Raw genomic sequence first — 20,173 nt, forward strand, 5'->3', positions numbered from 1 at the left:
ATAAGACAGAGACCCATCAACAAAGACTCCTAAAATGAACCTCAAGTCTCCACAAGTGCATGCAAATGGACACACATGAACATGCGTGCACATGGATACACCACACATACATACACATTGAAAAGGAAGATTTTTTTTAAATCGTGAATTATTATTCAAGGGCTTAGAGAAATGGCTCAGTAGTTAAGATCATTTGTTGTTGTAGAGAAACCTGGATTCAGTTCCCAACACCCACACAGGGCTTTCAACCATCCATAACTATGGTTCCAAGGGATTTGGCGCTTTCTTCTGGCCTCCCTAGGGGTGTGTGTATGTGTGTATACATATACATACATATATATGGTATACATACACATGTAGACAAAACACTCATATACATAAAATAAATAAATATAAAAAAATATATATTAGAGCCAGGCATGGTGGTGCACACCTTTAATCCCAGCACTTAGGAGGCAGAGTTAGTGAGTTCAAGGTTAGTTCCAGGATAACCAGGGCTATGTTGTCTCAAAATAAATAAATTAAAATATCAAATAAATAAATGTCTTTTTTTTTTAAACCAATTGAAGTTTTATTATTGGCTAGAAATCCATCACAGCGGCAACATCACAGCAGCGACATCACAGCGCACACAAACTGTCCACTTTACAGTATAGAAATACATTTTCCAAGTCACACTGGTGGACTCTCAACAGTCAGCCTACTCAACTCCTTTTCTGGAAGCTTCCTTTTCTTAATTATTGTGTTCTTGAAGAGCCTGGGCCATGAAGAGTTTGCCTAAGTTTTGGGCAGTGAACTCCTTGATGTTCTGACAGTAAGTATTAATCTGACCTGCAATGAGAAGTGAGTCCATCCTGGTGGGGGCCTGGTGGGGCTTAAAGAGTTTGGAAAGGTCCTCCTCAGGGAGGGGGGGCTCGCCCCGACTCTGCCGCTGCAGATTCTCCTGCGGGCGACGCTGCTGATACTGATGTTTGTGCTGCTGCTGTTTACTGGTGTTTCTCATGTACGCGTTGTATTTGATTACGTCCTGGCTCATTTCATCCACCCGGTCCATCAGCAACTGGAGATTCTTCCCCAGATGATTGCGGCTAGCAAGACTGAGCAGTTCGTGTTTATCAGCCACAGCTGACTTCTTCTCCAGCTCCCACATTAGGACACTGATCAAATGTGCATTTTTAATTACAATCGGCACTTCTTCAAACATGTGCTCAAAGGTGATGCCTGCCTTTTTCAATGCTTCAGGGGAAAAGTCCTTCTCTTTACAAACTTCCATCAGTTTAGGAGTCAGCCTGTACGCCTTCAGCGAGAGCGAGCCTTGGGCAGTTTTTATGATGAGCACCACAGACTCCTCGATGGCGTGCTGGTAGCTGAACTGAGAGTCCAGAAGCGCCCGGGTAACGAACGAGCCGTAGTACGTGGACTGATACCAGCCCACGTGGAGGTGGTCGATGTTCACGTGGCGGAGGCTGCGCATCATCTCCATCTGATATTGCACTTCATCAAAGTCAGCATCGTCCTCAGTGTGCTGGGGGAACGGGAAACAGTTGGTAATCTCTAGTCGGTCTTCCACAACCAGACCCAGGAGCACCCCTTGAACGACCTCAGTTCCTTGTCCTTCTTCTTGATAACGTTTGGTTATCTTTAATACTACCAGGCCGTCGATCTGCACCTGCTCCACGGCCGAATCTCCAGAGCCGCCTTTGCCTTTGCCCTTCCCCACCGCGCCGCCGGCAGAGCTGGAGGAGGTGGCGGCGGAACCGGTGCCTTCCTTGCGCGACGCCATGTTTGCAGCCAGACAGGAAGAAAGGGAATAAATGTCTTTATTAGTAGATGGCCTCAGCTCAGCGTTAAAACAAACATAGTGCCGGTTGCCAGTACACAGGCTGCATGCTTGTGAAGCCATCCCGCCTGCAAAGCCACAGGGAAGATGAAGCAAGGGAAAACTGTTGTTGTCTCCTCCTCCAAGAAAAAGACAGATGTACAAACACATCTACCTCCCACTCCCGCCGCCATGCTCCTTTCCAACCCAAAAAGAGGAACATTCCGTTCCAGGAGTTCTTTCAATTGGCTCCCGAGTCCCACTACACTTGTACATGCACACACTCACACACACACACACACACACACAGCTCTTAAGCAAGAGCCAGCCCATCGGACCAGCCCATACTTCCGGCTGAGAGGAGGAGCAGCTGTTGGCCACACCCCTAGAGTCAGAGACCTGACAGACCAGCATGGCACCTGAGGTTACAGGGTAAGCCTGAGACTACCAGAGGACAAAATTGAGTTTGACGTCATCTAGCTGTCACGGATGGGATGAGTCCTCCAACACTGAAAAAGCATGGGGGACTTCAGGGCCACCCCGCAGGCTCCTAACAGGCTTCCGTACTGATTTTAGGTGTTTGGGTTCTAATCCTTGCCCGTTTTTTTTTGCTCATCCCTAGCGCTCATATCCTACAGAGGGTCATCAAAGATGACGGTAGAGCTGAATTTTAAGATTTTTGCTGCCGGTCACTTCTGAGATCGATGACTCTCTAAGTGCAAAGCATTTTGTGGGTTGTTGTCATTGTCGTTGTTGTTCGTTTGTTCTGTTTTGTGTTCTCTCCTGTGCAGATGGGAACCATCCTAGGCCAAATTTCTTCCAAGTAGTAGCGAGATCCTTCCATCTTCATGTCTGCATGCTCAAGGACCTCTGGATGAGAAGTTGATGACTAAGCCCTGATGGGATTTTTTTTTTTTCTGGCCTTTACACATATGCAAACATCTGGTTGTGATGGCAAATGACTGTAATCCCAGAACTCACAAGGCTAACCTCAACTACATGGACAGTTTGAGGCCAGACAAAGCTATGTGAGACTCTGTCTAAAAACAAAGACAGATAAAAATAATGTGAACACACGCGCGCGCGCACACACACACACGCGCACGCACACACACACACACACACACACACACACACACAAGACAAGCTTCTCTATACCCAAACCCAGAAGCCTTGTCATAGCTCTGTGATCCCTAGTATTTCTCAACAATAGTCACTCTCCAGATGTTTTGTCCTGCCACAGCTGTGGCTAGGGATAGGCCTGGGGCAGTTTGGGTTCCCAGCTTTCCTTAGCTGAGACCCAGTCTCTCCGGCAAGGATCTGGAAGCTATGTCCCTTTGGGCAGGTCTAGCAACCCCAGCTGAGGAGGCTGTGCCTGTCCCACCAGCTACAGATGGGAAAAGGTGGGAGCGGGAAGAGGGTAATGGAGAGAAAGAAAAAGAGGGAAAACAGCAAACCAGTCTGATGGGGTATTATAATCCCAGAACCCAAGTGGCTGAGGCAGGGGAATTGGGAGTTTGAGGCCAGCCTGCACTATGTATTAAGGGGAGAGGGGAGGAGAGGTGCAGAAACAAGCCAAGAACCTGAGTCTCCAGTGTGAGATGTAAAACAGCTTCCTCCTGCCTCAACATCTCCCTCCAATCTCTTTTCCTCTTCTTGCCTGAGAAAGTCTGGGAATGTGTCTGTGCAAGGAGTCACTACCCTCAGCTGCTCCAGCCACCCACAGCCCACAGCACACTCCGTCTCCTGCATTTCAGAACCTCCTCTGTCCCCTGACCTCCAGACACCGTCGTTCTCCATTCCATGCCATCTGCTTTCCTTTTCTTGTGCTGGTCTTCCAAGGGGGGAAAGTCAGCAGCAATAAAAGGAAAAACATGTTAAGGAAAGAAAGCTCTGTCCTGGGCTGGAGAGATGGCTCAGTGGTTAAGAGCACTGACTGTTCTTCCATAGGTCCTGAGTTCAAATCCCAGAAACCACAGGGTGGCTCACAACCATCTGTAATGAGATTTGATGCCCTCTTCTGATGTGTCTGGAGACAGCTACAGTGTACTCATATAGAATAAATAAATAAATTGTTAAAAAAGAAAGCTCTGTCCTGGTGCCTGAGTCTGTCCTCAGAGAGCTATGGGACAGATAGAGGCATTAAGTTTGCCAAAGAGCACGAAGTAGCAAACTTCCTCCTTTTCCTATTTCCATGCTCCATGTAGCAACACATACATGTATGTATGCATGAATGCGTACACACACACACACACAAACACACGTTATGCATACCTATAGAGTCAAAGAATCTGGGATGAGCATCTGCTAGCATTTACATAGTTTGGCCACCAGAGGGAGATAAGATCAAAGCCTACCACCAGCTGCAGCACCACGCCCACAACCATTTCCGTTTGGGATTAAGCCACTTTAATTGACTTCAAAACTTTTCTGGGTTTGTTTGCTTTTTATTTTACCCTCTCCCTCCCTCATGTCTTTAGTCTGACCTCAGGAATTTTCACAGTAGCTGGAAAATGGCTCAATTCATGTTAAGCAGCTTACTACTATGGTAACTCCAGCTCTGTTCTTCCAGAGGTCCTGAGTTCAATTCCCAGCAACCCCATGGCAGCTCACAACCATCTGTAATGGGATCTGATGCCCTCTTCTGGTGTGTCTGAAGACAGCAACTTATAAGACAGTGTACTTATAATAATAAATAAACAAACAAACAAATAAATAAATAGCATGCATTGGCTGCTCCTGCAGAAGACCTGGGTTTAGTTCCCAGCACCCACACGGTGGCTCCTAACTACCTAAACTACAGATCCAGAAGCTCTGATACAGTCTTCTTGTCACACTTACATATGTGCAAGTAAGCCTTCGTACACATGGAATGAAAATAAATAAAAACTAAGTTCTTACAAAGCTAGGTGTAGCCAACGCAAATGTGCAATCCCAAAACTCCAGAGGCTGAGGTAAGAGGATTGTGTTCGAGGTCACCCTGGGCTACAAATTCAAAACACACACACACACACACACACACACGTACATATTTTTTTCAAATACAATTTAAATTCTTACCTATATTCCCCTGAACATAAGAGTGGCTCAGAAAATAAAGGCACTTGCTAAGTAAACCGAATGACCTGAGTTCACTTTCTGGATACTACATAAAGGTGGAGATGCTTGACTCCAAAATTGTCCTCTGACTTTCACAAGAGCATCATGAGATATATGTGTGTAACTATCCACAACACACATACTCACACACTCACACACACATACACTCACACACACTCACATATACTCACACACACACATACACTCACTCTCACACATAGTGGCAGTCACACATACACTCACACACTCACATACACTCACACACACATATACTCACACACCCACTCACACACTCTCACTTTCACACATAGTCACACAGTCACACACACTCACACACACTCACATGTACTCACACACTCACACACACACCCACTCACTCACACTCTCATACACTCACACACATACACTCATACAATTACACACACATACACTCACATACACACACACATACACTCACACACAATGATTCTCACACATAGTCACACAGTCACACACATGCACACTCACACTCTCATACACTCACACACACATATACTCATACAATTACACACATATACACTCACATACACATACACTCTCACACACACACTCACACACACTCACATACACTCACACACTCACACACACATATACTTACACACATACAATCACACACCCACTCTCACACAGTCACATAGTCACACAGTCACACACACATATACTCACTCTCACACATTGTCACACAGTCACACACATGCACACTCACACTCTCATACACTCACACACACATACACTCATACAATTACACACACATACACTCACATACACTCTCACACACATACACTTACACACTCACATACACTCACACACTCACACACATACACTTACACACTCACATACACTCACACACCCACTCTCACACAGTCACTTAGTCACACAGTTACACACACACACACATACACTCACTCTCACACATTGTCACACAGTCACACACATGCACACTCACAGTCACATACACTCACATATACACTCACACACACACACATAGTCACACAGTCACACACTCACACTCACACAGACACACACACTCACCCCAGCTCTGATAATAAGGAAACTCCGCAGAGGAGGTCTGGGATGTAAAGAGGCCAGGGCATCCACACGTGAAGGCCAGCAGCCCAGGGACACACCTGAGCACATTGTCATTTCCTCCTCCTTCCTTCCTTGAGCCCTCTAAGCCTGGTGCTTAGAACAGCATTAGTCGGTGGGGAAATGGTGCAATAGACAGAAATGAGGTGGAGGAAGGATAAGGAGAATGACGTCAGGCTGGAGAGAGATCTGCATGGCAGACGGACGACAAGAGAAAGAAGCCAGATGTGAGGTCAGAGGACTTGGGGGCTTTCAGGAAAAACAGACACATGTGTGACTTCACACAACTGCTCCTCCATAGACCTTTCAAAGATGGAGGAGACAAGAAACCTTGGTCACGACACCAGAGGAGGCTAGACTCTATGAACAGACTCCCAGATGGCTGACCGAGTAATGGTCAGTTTGGCCTTCGAAGAGCTAATTAAGAGCTAGGCGTTTGCACATCCCCTGGGCCATAGTCAAGAGTTCAGATGCCCTAGAGTGTAGTGACTTAAAGAAGCAGAGACAGGGGCAAAGCTTTAGAGGGAAAGAGAAAACAGATTTGCATAACACGCGGCACATGTATGCTCACATAACAAAACCATCCCACACACCCAAGCCCTCACTCCGCCTCCCCTGAGGAAGATGAGCACCAGACAACTGACAGGCAGAGCTGTCTACAAGGCTAACGTTGGGCCAGAGAGGCAGGAAGTGAGTCGTAAAGGAGGCAAGAAAAGGAATGAGGGATGGGGACCAGAGAGGCGGGGCAAAGTGTCGAAGGAGGTTTTGAGAGCAGAGTCCAAGTTTTAAAGGTGTTTTGTGGAGTGTGAGACTCTGTCCTCATTCCCACCAGCCCCTAAGGAAATCTCCAGGAAACTGATTCTTCATACGGCCTCGCAGTAAATCACATAGATTGGATTCTAGAGCGCTGCCTGTGAGTGTAGAATCCTCTTTGAAGTGATTTCCGAGTGGCAACTAAAGAAAGACAGGGGAAGTTCCTGAATGGCCTGCAGGGAGACAGCTGAATGCTCACAGCATACCTCCTCTGCTGTTTGCCATCACACCGATGTGTGTGGGTGCACATATATTCTGTATATGTACACACACACACACACACACACACACACACACGTGCAGCAAACCCCCCACTGCCTCCCTTGCTCCCCAAAGTCCACAAGCAAACTTTCAGTCGCCATTTCTTTCTGTCTCAGCCCCAGTTACACAGACACCTGCCTGGCATCTCCCTACCCACCCCCTCATCTCTTATGAGGCCAGGGCCCAGGGCCTGAGGCGGGGCACACTTCAAACAGGTTGATGCTGTTCTCCTGGAAGTGGAGCAAAAAGAGGTGGGGTCATTGAGGCAGGCGGGGTTTGTGAGAGTCTACATCCCTGCCTCCGTGAAGGCATAAAGCAGTCTGTCCTGGTAAGGGACACTCAGTCATTCTCTCAACCTATAGGAAGACAAGCTCTGGCTCCTCACCACACACCTAGCTGACGGACAGGACCCAGCATTACTCCCTCCCTGGTAAGATTGATGGCAACTGAGAAGGCAGGGGGACATTCTGGGGATCTAGGGGAAAAGTTGGGACCAAATGGGCATGGGATTTCTTATCTTTTATCATGGCCATAAAGTCCCCCTGGGTTTCACTGGAAGTAGGAAGCATGTCTTAGAGAGAGAAGAGAGAGGTAGCTCTCTGAGTGCCTCTCTGGTGAAGGGTAGGTACTTTTAGGTACACTCAGTTGGTCCCTGGAGGGACCTATGCCATCCCAACCCTTCCAAGAACAAGGGCTGAAAAGCATATTGTAGACGGCAGGATGCCTCACACATCTGTGTATGCACCTCCTGTTTCCCTGCCTCTGGCAAGTACCACAGAAAGGTGGGGCCCATGGAGGCTAGCTGATGTGTCTGACCTCTTCCACCCACCAGGAAAATCTGGGTGTGTCTCCTGGATGCCCAGGTGAGATACCTCAACTTCAAAGACAGAGACTTAAAATGTCAAACTTCCGATCCTTGTGGGGTCCCACATCCTCTTGGACCCTCTCCCCCTAGCATGTCTCCCAGGACCACATTTAGTTGTCTATCCTTCTTTCTACCAGACACGGTGCTGGTCCTGATGCTGCAGGGGTGACTAAGGCTCATTTCCTGCCCTCTGGGAAGTCACAGTTGAGTAGGCGAGGCAGTCGGGTGAACAGATGGTAACAAGGTGAATTAGCAGGTGTTTCCGAAATGGATACACAAGGTGCCTTAGGAATATAGGCAGGGTCACCAAAGTGCCCAAAGGAGTAAAAGGGTGAGCGGGTGACCGGAGTTGAGTCTTACAGGATGAATATGAGTTCTTTCTATTGGAAAGGGGATAGATCGTCAGCAGAACTAACGAAGGTAACTAAGTAGAACCCGGGGAACCAGTCCACTTAAAACCATGTTCTAGGAGGTGGGCGGGAGGAAAGTTCAGGGTACAAGCAAGTGTTCCTTTGCCAAGGAAAAGGCAACCGGGGAAGCTGCCCGGCTCTAACCGCCCAGGCTCCTGGGTCCAGTGGCAGTTGCTTTCTTTGCCTAGTGTCCCCAGGCCCTAGTTTTCAACTGTCCCTTGATGTGAGAGGGAGCTCTGTGGCTGTGAGGAAAAGAACATGTAGTAAGAAAAGAGCCCTTGGCAAAGGTGAGGGCTGGCATCTTGTGCCAGCGGTGTAAACTCTAGAGTTCCGGATTGTCCATCACAAAAGAAGGACTCCCTGGGCTCCCCAATGTTAAAAAACCCAGGCTCTAACCGCCTCACCCCCAGCCCTCGGAGTGGAACCTGGTGACAACCACTTTACAAAGTCCTGATCAGGTCTTGACGATCTCCATCTCTTTCTCCACAGAGACAATGACTATGTTTGAGAATGTCACCCGGGCCCTGGCCAGACAGCTGAACCCCCGAGGGGATCTGACACCCCTAGACAGCCTCATTGACTTCAAACGCTTCCATCCCTTCTGCCTGGTGCTGAGGAAGAGGAAGAGCACACTCTTCTGGGGGGCCCGCTACGTCCGAACTGACTACAGTCTCCTAGATGTGCTGGAACCTGGCAACTCCCCGTCAGGTCAGCCTCTGAAGCAGAGCTGGGCTAGAGCTTCCCTGATGTGGTTAGGTGTCGCCAAGCCCAAAGTTCTCTCTCTAGGGGTGCTTCCCAGCTCAGCTCCTTCTGTCTTCTCCCTCCTGCAGATCCAACAGATGGTGGGAATTTTAGCTTTAAGAATATGCTGGATGCTCGGGTAGAGGGGGATGTGGACATGCCAAAGACGGTAAAGGTAAAGGGGACAGCGGGCCTGTCGAGAAGCAGCACGCTGGAGGTGCAGACACTCAGCGTGGCTCCCAAGGCTCTGGAGGACCTGCACAAGGAGAGGTGAGAGAGGACGGGGCTGAGGGGCTGACAGGATGGGCCTGGGCAGTGCGTAGGTGGTGTTTTGAGTCACAAGGGGAAGGGTAGACCCCTCACCCTGACCTTTACCAATCCCTGAAGGAAATTCTCCTGGGGGCAGGAAAAAGCTCAGTGATGAGGAGCCTCGGGTTTCTCTGCTACAGCATCATGGGAATGGAGGACGGGTCCTAAGGTTCCTTCAACCCTAAGACTGTGAAACGCAATGGACAAGACAGATGTTTGTAGTAACTGTTCCTTACAGAGACTGTGTCCGGCGCTCTGCTCCCATAAAACAAGCTTCAGACTGGCTCCGTCCACACACCTAGGGAACACTGCCCCAGATGACAAGGGGTGTGGCAGAAACGATGTTCATACAAGGCTCTGCCACGAGTCTAGCTTGACAGGGGACCCGACTTTTAAATAATTAAGTAGTGGTTGAAAGAAGCAGGTGAGGACTTGAGGGGCAGGAAGGGGAAGGGAAGGTTTGAATGTTTAACAAGTCACCCAGTAAGCATTTAGAGTTCTCACTGAGTGTTAAATGCCCTACTATGTGCTGGTGTGCCTAGAAACCCTGTCTTGAAAAACAAAGAACCAAAGAGTAAACTACCCAAGCAAGAACCAATAAGTGTATGGCGAGCATTTGGCTGGACTTGCAGCAAGGGAGGGGACTTCTGGCTGGTGACGTGAGACAAATCCTCACTCAGCGGTGGTCTTGGGTTTAGCCTTGGCAAAGGTGAGGGCTGGCATCTTGTGCCAGATGTGTGAACTCTAGAGTTCTGGATTGTCCATCACAAAAGGACTCCCTGGGCTCCCCAATGTTAAAAAACCCAGGCTCTAACCACCTCACCCCCAGCCCTCGGAGTGGAACCTGGGTCATTCAGAGTCATTCGGGGAAAGGAGGTCCTTACAGAGACTTACAGGTGAGGTGTCTCAAAACCAATAGGAACCATGTAGACTGACCCCCTGGTGCTGCTCTGGTGTGTGATGACTGACCTGACCAAATGAAAGAAGTACCTTAGAGAGAAGAAGGTGGACAGAAACATACTGTCCGATGTCAGAGAAATAAAATGAGGACGTGAGCTGGGAGGCGTGGCCAGGATACAGGGAGGAGTGGGTGCCAAGCTTATTGCAAAGGATGATGAAGTTAAACTCAGCAGCTGCCTGCAGGGTGACAGATTTATCAAAGATGACTCTGAGTCTTGACCTAGGTTGTGTCATTACAAGACATTAAGGCTGACAAAAGGTGACAAATAGGAAGAGCAGTGAGATGTATGTAGTTCTGTGGGGACAGTTGTCAGCTCCTTCCATGACCCAGCTGGAGGACCACCTGAGACTTCAACAGGTAGGAGGAAAAGGGGCTGGAAGCTCAGAGAGGTCAGGGTAAAGGTGCATACATGGGGGTCAGCAGGATACAAAGAAGGTAGGAATCAGGCATGGGGGGGGATGAGGAAGCTGAAGAACACTCAGAAAGAAGAGGCATAAAAACAGAATCTTGGGGACTGGAGCTGTGGCTTGGAGTCTAAGAGCATTTGCTGTTTTTGCAAAGGACCAGAGTTCCGTTTCCAGTTCTCACACATTAGGGAGCTCACAAGCACCTGTGAAGGAGCTGATGCTTTCTTCTGTATCACCCCCTACACTTATGCACATACACACACATACACACACACCACAAACACACATACACACACACCACCAAAATCTCAGAGGACATAAAATATTAAGGTTCCAAAACCCACTGGAAGAGGGAAGTCAGATGGGATATACATGACTTAGAAGACAGAAAGACAGCAGCAGAAGACAATTGGAAGCCGAGGTCAGGCAGGGATGGGACAGAGGGACAGAAGATCCAGTGTGGCCTACAGTTAGGGGGACCACCTAGTTTAGTAAGTTGGGGATCACTGTGATGTCAGTAGAGATTCTGATGGAGTGATGAAGACACAGACCGTGAGTATGGCTCATCCTCTGAGAAATTTGCCAGCAGGTGAAGGAGAGAAATGGGCTGGTGACTTGAGGGAGTATTCAGGAACTTAAAGCAGCTTTTGTAAGGGCAGGGACATGTTTTCATACGAAAGCAAAGGGGAGGAGGAAGTGGAGATGCCAGGTGCTGAGCCTCCAGCTGTTTGTACAATTTATCTCAGCACCCTGGGGGGTAGTTGGCGTCATCTCTGTTTTATAGATGAGGCAACTCAGACTCAAAGCAGCTGCCCTGCCAGGAAGCAGAAGTCTGAGTTTGCATTGTGCCCTAATCTGAGCCCTCATTCCTTTCCTGGCACCGTACTGTCTAGGATGGACAGACTAAAAGGCAGACACTGCTGGGCACAGTGGCACACACCTTTAGTCCCAGTTCAAGGCCAGCCCAGTCTACACAGGCCAGCCAAGGCTGTACAGTGGGACCCTGTCTCAAAAAATAAAAGAATGTTAATCACAGGCCCTGGTGAGAAAACGCTGACCGTGGTGTCCTCACACTTCTCCTGCCTTAGGAAACTGGCAGCAGATCACCCGTTCCTGAAGGAGATGCGGGAACGCGGGGAGAACTTGTATGTGGTGATGGAGGTGGTAGAAACCGTGCAGGAAGTCACTCTGGAGCGAGCTGGCAAGGCAGAGGGCTGCTTCTCGCTCCCCTTCTTTGCCCCACTGGGACTACAGGTTTGTTATACACAGACATGGGTAGAAAGAGACAGACAGACAGACAGACACACACACACACACACACACACAGAGAGAGAGAGAGAGAGAAGACAGAGAGACAGAGAGACAGAGACAGAGAGACAGAGAGAGAGACAGAGACCACACACACCCTCCTTTGTTCAATGGTACCCAGCAGGGCAGGTCTCCATATACCACAGATACCACGGAGCAGGTTAAGTGCTACAGGATTTATCTTCATCCCTCCCCAGCTCTCCTGCCAAAGCTGAGGAGCAGAGCTCCTGCCAGGTATGGTGGTACACACCAGTAATCCCAGCACTCTGAAGGCAGAGGCAGGAGGGTCACAGGTTCAAGGTCAGTATGGGCTACCTGATAAGATCCCAGGATGAGGGCAGTTTCCTGCTTTCAGAAAGTCCTTACCTATAGATGAGCCCAGTAGAAATAAGTACATCTCTTATAATCTATACATACATCTAGAGGGCATGTTCAAGAGGAATGGTATTGGATTGGGAGCCAGGGGAAGACTTCCTGAATGAGATAAGAATGTGGCAGCTGGTGTCAAGGAAGGAAGAACCTGGATGTGGGGCAAGATGATACACAGTCAGGTGCTAGAGCAGGTCTGTCCAGTTCCCTTCCCCTGTCCAATCCAGAAGCAGGCATAGCTTGGTAAGGGTGATCACTAGAAATGAATAGGAATGGGCTCAACAGTTAAGAGCACTGAATGCTCTTCTAGAGGTCCTGAGTTCAATTCTATGAACCCCATAGTAGCTCACAACCATCTGTAATGGGATCAGATGCCTTCTTCTGGTGAGTCCGAAGATAGCAACAGTATATATGTATATGTGTATGTATTATGTGTGTATGTATGTATGTATGTGTATATATATATATATATGAGATGAATATTTTTTAAAAACGAAAGGGAAGTCTTCAGAGCACAGGGAAAGACGATGGAGATTCTGCTGAAGGCTTTCACACCACTTGTGTCCTCAAAGACTCCCAGACCCAGCCCTGTACCCACAACCTGCCCATCCTCCTAATGAATCTCAGAGAGCTCACGGATTCTCCTTGTGTAACCCTAGGGATCCCTGAACCACAAGGAGGCTGTAACCATCCCCAAGGGCTGTGTCCTGGCCTATCGAGTGAGACAACTGATGGTCAATGGAAGAGATGAGTGGGGTGAGCAGAGAACAGCATGTTCTCACCTCAAGATAAGGGTTGCCTACATCCACGTAGTGGCATCTTGGTCCTCTCTTGCAATCTGAGGGGATGTTGGGGGGAGTTAGCATCTTATACTGCCCATTGCTGGAGACAGAACAAAAGTTGCTCTAGAAAAAGAGGTGACAGGGACCTGAGTTCCAGGTGTCTCCGGGTACTGGGAAAGCTGTGGGGAGTGACCCAGGAGCATAGTCTCTGCCTTCAGGAAGCCCATGGAGGAGACAGATCCCGAAACCAGTACAGTACTAGACTGGTGATGTGTGCGGGAGGCTGTGCTATTTTGTAGGCGAGAGCTTACAACTTCCAGCAATAAACATCGGTAAATAAGTAGATGGGGCATTTGAGGAGCTTTGGGCTTGAGGTTGAAGAAGGAAGGGTGTGGCAAGCCGGTAAGGACCTCCTGATGCCTCTCTTGTCCCTTACAGACATTCCACACATTTGCAATGACAGCATGCAGACCTTCCCTCCGGGAGGTAGGTGCACAGCTTACAGGCTCCCTTCATCTCCTGCCCTGATTTTATCTGGTAAAGTCTCCCACCTTAAAATAGCAGCGGCTCCTATAATCTACCCCCAAGAGCAGCTGCTCTTGTTTCCTGGATCCTCAGACAGATAGAGGTATGGGATACAAATACTACCCAGAAGGAACAAAGTGACAGGGGCCAAAGGCACAACCAGCAACAGGGAGAGTTGTGTCCCAAAGTTGTACAGGTGGGTGTGCTAGTGGAGTCTCTGCTTTTATAATGTTACCATGAGGCTGTCTTGGCAAGGACTTTATTGAAAGGCAGCACGGAGCTTGTCCTGACAGATGTTCTTTTTGTGTTTTCAGAAAAGCCAGGAGAAGGGAAGTTCATACGTAAGTGTTCCTTTTGTTTCTCAACTTTCTTGACTTAAGTTCAAAACCCTCACCTTCCTCCTTCTTCCATGGGTCTCACCAGGAAGAAAATGAGACAGATCTCAGCAAACAGCTGTCCCTCAACTACAACAGAACTTCCAAAAAGACATTAGGAAAAAGCAGTGGGGGGGGGGGGGATCTGTAGATAAGATGCACAGATCTGTTGCCCCAGACCTTTGTTGTCAGGGGCCTCCTTAGCTGTAACTTGTTCCACATGTATCTGCTGCCAGTAACTAGGGCAGCTGGTGCTGAGTCACCTAGCTGCTGGGTGATACCAGTTCAGCCCGAGCGCCCTTTTCACAATGTATTGGTTTCTCTGGTCCATTCCTGCCTCCTGGGACTGGAGCAGGGGGATTCCGAAGACAGCCGGGATCTCAGAGGGGTGTGACTCTCTCATGCTCCCTAGGGTTGGCTGCCATTTTGAAGGATTGTGTCCTTATCTATTTTCCTCTTATTTTCTCAGTGATCCAGGCATCTGATGTTGGTAAGGAGCTTTGTGAATTCTTTCAAGACTCTGTCACACAGGTAGGGGGAGAGAAGGGTTAGAGTGGAAGGGAAAGGCAAAGGCTGAGCCCTGCGTCCTAGGATTAAAACCACTTCCAGGAAGCCAGTCCCGCCAACAAAAGCCGGAAGTGCTTTTAGGATTCGGCCCGCGGAACAGGCAGGATGCAGCTCACAGCCATCCCAGGACACAGACCCACTGCGAGTCCCAGTCTGCCCTTCATTAAGTTGTCAAAGCCGTCGTTTGTCCACAGACTCAAGAGAAAGGGAAATAGGCTTCCTGCAAGTGTGTGGGCGGAGTGGTTGAAGCCAGAAGTCAACTGTGCATTGATAAAGGATGAATCCTGGGATACGGGGGTGGTAAAGGTAGTGCGATTAACTGTCACGTTAGTTGAAGGCAGGGGGGTCTAGTCTACCTCCTTGCTCCATTCTTCCTAACAAGGCTTCGGCATAACTTTATAACCACACCCCTTGGTAAAGAGGCAAGGTCAGATTCAAGCTGGAAGTCCTGAGGAAGGTGTCCCGACGCTTACAGATGTCCTTACTGTGCCCTAGGAGAGATGCACGAGGACTTCAAGACACTAAAAGAAGAGGTTCAGCGAGAGACTCAAGAAGTGGAGAAGTTGAGTCGAGTAGGGCGACGCTCCCTACTCACTTCCCTCAGCCATCTCTTAGGAAAGAAGAAAGAGCTCCAGGACCTGGAGCAGACGGTGAGAGACCGGAACACAGGAAGTACAGGAAGGGCAGTCTGGGTGGTGGCAGCCATTGCAGATGGCAATGGCACTGCGTGACCACAGGCTGTGGAATAAATAGCAGGTAGATATCCTTCCCAAGGCTGCAGGCCACTACTGAAAAAGAGCACCATCGGTACAGGGTTCCTGAAAGTGGTGCGCGCCCTCTTATGGCCAGAGGATAGCAATAGGCCTGTGGCGCCCTCTGCTGGATAGCAGCTTAAACCGTCCAGAGCTCCAAACCCAGGGGTCAAGGAGCCTATTACCAGTCCTGCACTTTCTAGGACCTGACCACACAGAAAAGAAATAGGGCGTGGGAGAAAGTCAGCCTCGGTTCAGAGGTTACTGTGTTCCAAGTGCTAGGTAGACCTTTACCAAAAGTATTAGTCACGCAGTTTTCCTCACAGCTTGAAGGGGCTCTAGACAAGGGACACGAAGTGACCCTGGAAGCACTCCCGAAAGATGTCCTGCTGTCAAAGGACGCTATGGACGCCATCCTCTACTTCCTTGGGGCTCTGACAGGTGAGTGAGAAGTGAGTTGGATGCGTTTCTTTCTGTTATAAGAGTAACTCTGTGAATGATTTTCCAAATGAATGATGCCAGATGGCTTACTTACAATAGTGTGTGTGTGTGTACGTATGTGTGTGTACGTGTGTGTGCACGTGTATGTGTATGCGTGCGCGTACGTGTGCGTGTGTACACATACAAAAGGCCCTGAGTTCAGTCCTGGTTCTTGAGAGAGAAAACGTCACCACCAAGTTGGTTTCATTCCTAGGGTTTCAGCCGGTCCATTTTTATGTTTATTTTTATTTTTTGCTACAGTTTTCAAACCTTCTGCATGGGGCTAAGTCCGTCACTCCTATATTGCTGCCCACCCATTAGCTTTCATTTCAGAGTCACTGCCCTTCTGATATTGTGCCTGTATTTTCTCCTTTCCTCCCCATGACACATTTTCCCACTTAAAGAACAAAAACTCTGAGTCCTTTAGACGGAAACTGAGTTGTTTGCTACTTTTTTCAAGGGCCATAAGCTGGCTCAGTGAGTAAAGGTGTGTGCCACCAAGCCTGTGAATTAACTTCTCAGACCCCCACAGGGGGAGGGCTGACTCCTGCAAGTCGTCCTCTCCATCCATATACACACCATAGCATGAACCTGAGTGTGCTTGAATACATACGGGTGTATGTTCGAGAGCACACACAACATATACACACATACAAGTGGGGGGAAGCTAGGCACCGGAAAGACAGAAGCAGGAGGATCTCAGTGAGTTCAAGGCCAGCCTGGTCTACATAGTGAGTTTCAGAACAACCAGAGCTATACAGTGAGATCCTGTCTCAAGAAAAAAAAGATTGTGGGTGGCTGGGGAATTTTCTTTCAAATGCCAAACCCAAAGGAAAGGCCTCAGCTATGGCTCCCTTAACGCCCTGGGAATCACGCTGCAGTAGGAAGCTCATGCCCATAATTCCAGCACTCCGGAAATTGAGGCAGGAGCATCACTGTAGATCTGAGGCCATCTTGGGTACAGACTGAGTTCTAATCCAACCCGAACCTAACCCTGGGCTATAGAATGAGATCCTGTCTCCAAAACAAACAGAAAGCACATGATTTCTCCCCAAAACTACAGCAAAAGATTAGAATTAGGATTGGCTGTTGGCTGTTGTTGGTGGTGTTGTTATTGTTGTTAAGATGAGGTCTCACTGTGTCGCCCTGGCTGGCCTGGAACTCACTCTGTAGAACAATCTGGCCTCAGATTCACAGGGGTCCACATACCTCCGCCTTCCAAAATGCTAAGATTAAAGGTGTGTATCACTTTACCCACTCAAGGATCACAACTTTTTTTTTTTTTAATGGCCAGCAAAGGTGTGTGGTATAGAGCAGATGTGGACAGATGGAGGGAGGGATAGCTGGCTGGCTGGACAGACAGACAGATGGACAGACGGACAGATGGATGCCTGGATTGATTAGAGTGTGCTAACATTATTTGGAATCTGTAGTTCCCTCTGTACCAGCAACACATTGGGTTTTTTTGTTGTTGTTGTTGTTTATTTTTTTTTGTTTTGTTTTGTTTTCTTCTCTGCTTTTCCCTCCAGTGCTAAGTGAAGCCCAACAGAAGCTTCTAGTGAAATCCTTGGAGAAAAAGATTCTACCAGTGCAACTGAAGCTGGTGAGAAAAAGTGACAGATGCCAGAGGGGGTTAGGGGTGGGGGGAGCTCTAGAAATGGTGGGAACATGCAAACCTGTTCTCAGAGGTCCCAGCCTTATCACTAGAGACAAGTCTTCTCTTCCCCCTAGATGCTTAGGGTAAGCAGTCGGCCTCTGGCAGGAGAGAGAGGTTTTCCGGTTCCTCATTTTCAGATCACCTTGGTCCCTTGCAGGTTGAAAGCACCATGGAGCAGAACTTCCTGCGAGATAAAGAGGGTGTTTTCGCTCTGCGGCCTGATCTGCTCTCCTCCCTCGGGGAGGAGGAACTGACCCTAACAGAAGCGCTGGTGGGACTAAGTGGCCTGGAAGTCCAGAGGTCCGGCCCCCAGTACACCTGGGATCCAGACACTCTCCCCCACCTCTGTGCCCTCTACGCTGGCCTCTCCCTTCTTCAGCTGCTAAGCAAGGATTCCTAAGGCAGCTTCCTAGCCTGCTGCCCTAATGTCTTCCCAGCCTTACTGTGCTCTGTCCCTAACACTCCAAGACATACAGAGCCTCCAGGCTGAGGATACCTGAAATGCCAGCTCATCCAAGGTCCCCAACTTCCTCCTGCCTCACCTTCTATCTCCTCTGTCCTCCAGCTCAGCACCCAACTAAGCCCATCTCCGGATGCTTAAACTCTGAAGATACAGAATCATTCAAACCTTTATTACTTTGAGCCATTTCATTAAGGGGAAATTGATCCCAGCATTTGTAAGTTTGAGGCCAGCCTGGTCTACAGAGTGAGTTCCAGACAGACAGGACTACACAAGACAGCCCTGTCTTGCAAGCAACAACAATAATCACATTTATTTCCTAGTCTAATCCTTTCCATGTGGCCTTACAAGAATGAACGGAAAATATTTTATCAATCCTAGGACAAGCTGTCTTCTGTTTTTTCTGTAAAGGGAGTCGTTCATTTGTGCCAGGTAAAGAAACAAACATTATCCATATATACACGATACCGCTCACACGGTCCTCAAGCCAGCTGGAAAGAACTCAGAGGGTTAGAATCCAGGATGTCTGCTTTACCTTGAGATCATCCAAGCAGCGTGACTTCACCCAAGAGCCCGAGTTCTCCAGCCCTCGGTGGGGGCTTGGGAGAGGGGAAGAGAGGTCTAGAGGGCTATGATTCAGGCACAAAACAAAACAATAAAATTTCACGTTGGTGAAGTAGAAAATAAAGGTGAGATTCCATCTCCCCAAAATAAATAAATAAATAAATTAGAGGAAGGGGGAGAGGGCACCCAAGAATAAGACCTAAACCTTTAAATCAGTCGTTCGACCTGTGGGCCTTGACCCCTTTGGAAGATCAAATGACTCACAGGAATTGCATATCGGATATTCTTTATATCAGACATTTACATCACAACTCAGAACAGTAGCAAAATTGCAGCTATGAAATAACAAAATAATCCTTGTGGTTGGGGGTCGCCACAGCATGAGGAACTGGATCAAAGGGTGCTATCGTGAGGGAGGTTGAGAACCGCTGGTTTACATCATATTTGCTTTTGTTTTGTTTCCAACCCTCAACTCAGGAAGGGTGGGGGAGGCAATAGCACAGATAGGCTTGGACTGTATATTATAATCTCATTAAACTTCTGGGTTCTCATCACCCTCTGCCGAAAGCTGGCTTTGAACATCTATCACCTGTCTTATTTGTTTATTTACACTTATGGAGGTGCATATGGTATGCTGTCACGGGTCAGAGGACAACCTTTGAGAGTTTTCTCCTCCCATCCAGGGATCGAAGTCATTTGTCAGCTTAAGCAGCAGGCAGACCCTTTCACCGTGATCTCCTCCTCCTCCTCCCTCTTTCCCTCATGTGTGTATGTGCACCACTTGTGTGCCTCATGCATGCCCTTGGAGGCTAGAAGAGAGGGTTGGATCTCTGGAGGGAACTGGAGTATAGATGTTTGTGAACCACCACATGCTCGAACCCAGGATCCCTGGAAGAGCAGCCAGTGTTCTTAACCTCTGAGCCATCTCTCCAGTGTGCACGAGCGCGCGCGCACACACACACACACACACACACACACCATATTTTTTTTAAAGATTTATTTATTTATTTCACTTATATGAACACAGTGTCGCTGTCTTCAGACACACCAGATCCCATTACAGATAGTTATGAGCCACCATGTGGTTGCTGGGAATTAAACTCAGGACCTCTGGAAAAGCAGCCAGGGCTCCTAACTGCTGAGCCATCTCTCCAGCCCCCACACCATCTTTTAAAGCATTTTTTTATGAGTAGAACCCATCTCCAAGACTTCAGGCTCCAAGAGTCAGAATCTCCCTCTCCTTACCCACCTCCTTGCCCAGGTCAGCTCCTCCACACTGCAAGAACTCAAGACCGGCTGTCAAAAGGTTCTTCAGAGTTAGCCGTTCTCCCCATTCTTAGCATCTTCTGAAACCTTCCAGTCTGTTGGGCTGCTTGATCTCTGCTGACTTGTCTCCTTGTGATGGAAACTTAATAGCAGGATGAGCTAACATCTCAACCATCCAGAAGGGTAACTTCTGAACAATAAAGCTGGTCAGTTTTCTCCCTCTACTGTTCCCACACACCCCAAGTCCCCAGTGTCACAT

At 48.5% G+C, this 20,173-nt stretch overlaps 2 protein-coding genes across 5 annotated transcripts; one reads left to right on the plus strand and one right to left on the minus strand.

Annotated features, from left to right (window-relative positions):
* Positions 1-733: 733 nt before the first annotated feature.
* LOC308425381 (eukaryotic translation initiation factor 3 subunit H-like) lies at positions 734-1,783 on the minus strand (the record flags this gene model as incomplete). 2 transcript variants are annotated; one of them, XM_080922655.1, is made up of 2 exons in its annotated part: positions 734-1,360; positions 1,496-1,783. In XM_080922655.1, 2 exons carry the CDS (start codon positions 1,781-1,783, stop codon positions 734-736), a joined length of 915 nt encoding a protein of 304 aa, XP_080778781.1. The 2 variants fall into 2 exon arrangements, with proteins under 2 accessions (XP_080778781.1, XP_080778780.1); XM_080922654.1 differs by having other exon boundaries at positions 734-1,783.
* Positions 1,784-8,883: 7,100 nt separating this feature from the next.
* Positions 8,884-18,024, plus strand: GSDMA (gasdermin A; the record flags this gene model as incomplete). Of its 3 annotated transcripts, XM_080922366.1 has the most annotated exons (11): positions 8,884-9,100; positions 9,223-9,403; positions 11,899-12,064; positions 13,147-13,243; positions 13,708-13,755; positions 14,109-14,135; positions 14,638-14,658; positions 15,231-15,385; positions 15,814-15,928; positions 17,497-17,570; positions 17,782-18,024. In XM_080922366.1, 11 exons carry the CDS (start codon positions 8,887-8,889, stop codon positions 18,022-18,024), a joined length of 1,341 nt encoding a protein of 446 aa, XP_080778492.1. The 3 variants fall into 3 exon arrangements, with proteins under 3 accessions (XP_080778492.1, XP_080778490.1, XP_080778491.1); XM_080922364.1 differs by lacking the exon at positions 14,638-14,658 and having other exon boundaries at positions 8,887-9,100; positions 14,109-14,139; positions 15,211-15,385; XM_080922365.1 differs by lacking the exons at positions 14,109-14,135; positions 14,638-14,658 and having other exon boundaries at positions 8,887-9,100; positions 13,708-13,759; positions 15,211-15,385.
* Positions 18,025-20,173: the final 2,149 nt, after the last annotated feature.

The sequence above is a fragment of the Micromys minutus genome (assembly GCF_963924665.1).
Source record: "Micromys minutus genome assembly, chromosome: 10".
Lineage (NCBI taxonomy): Eukaryota > Metazoa > Chordata > Mammalia > Rodentia > Muridae > Micromys > Micromys minutus.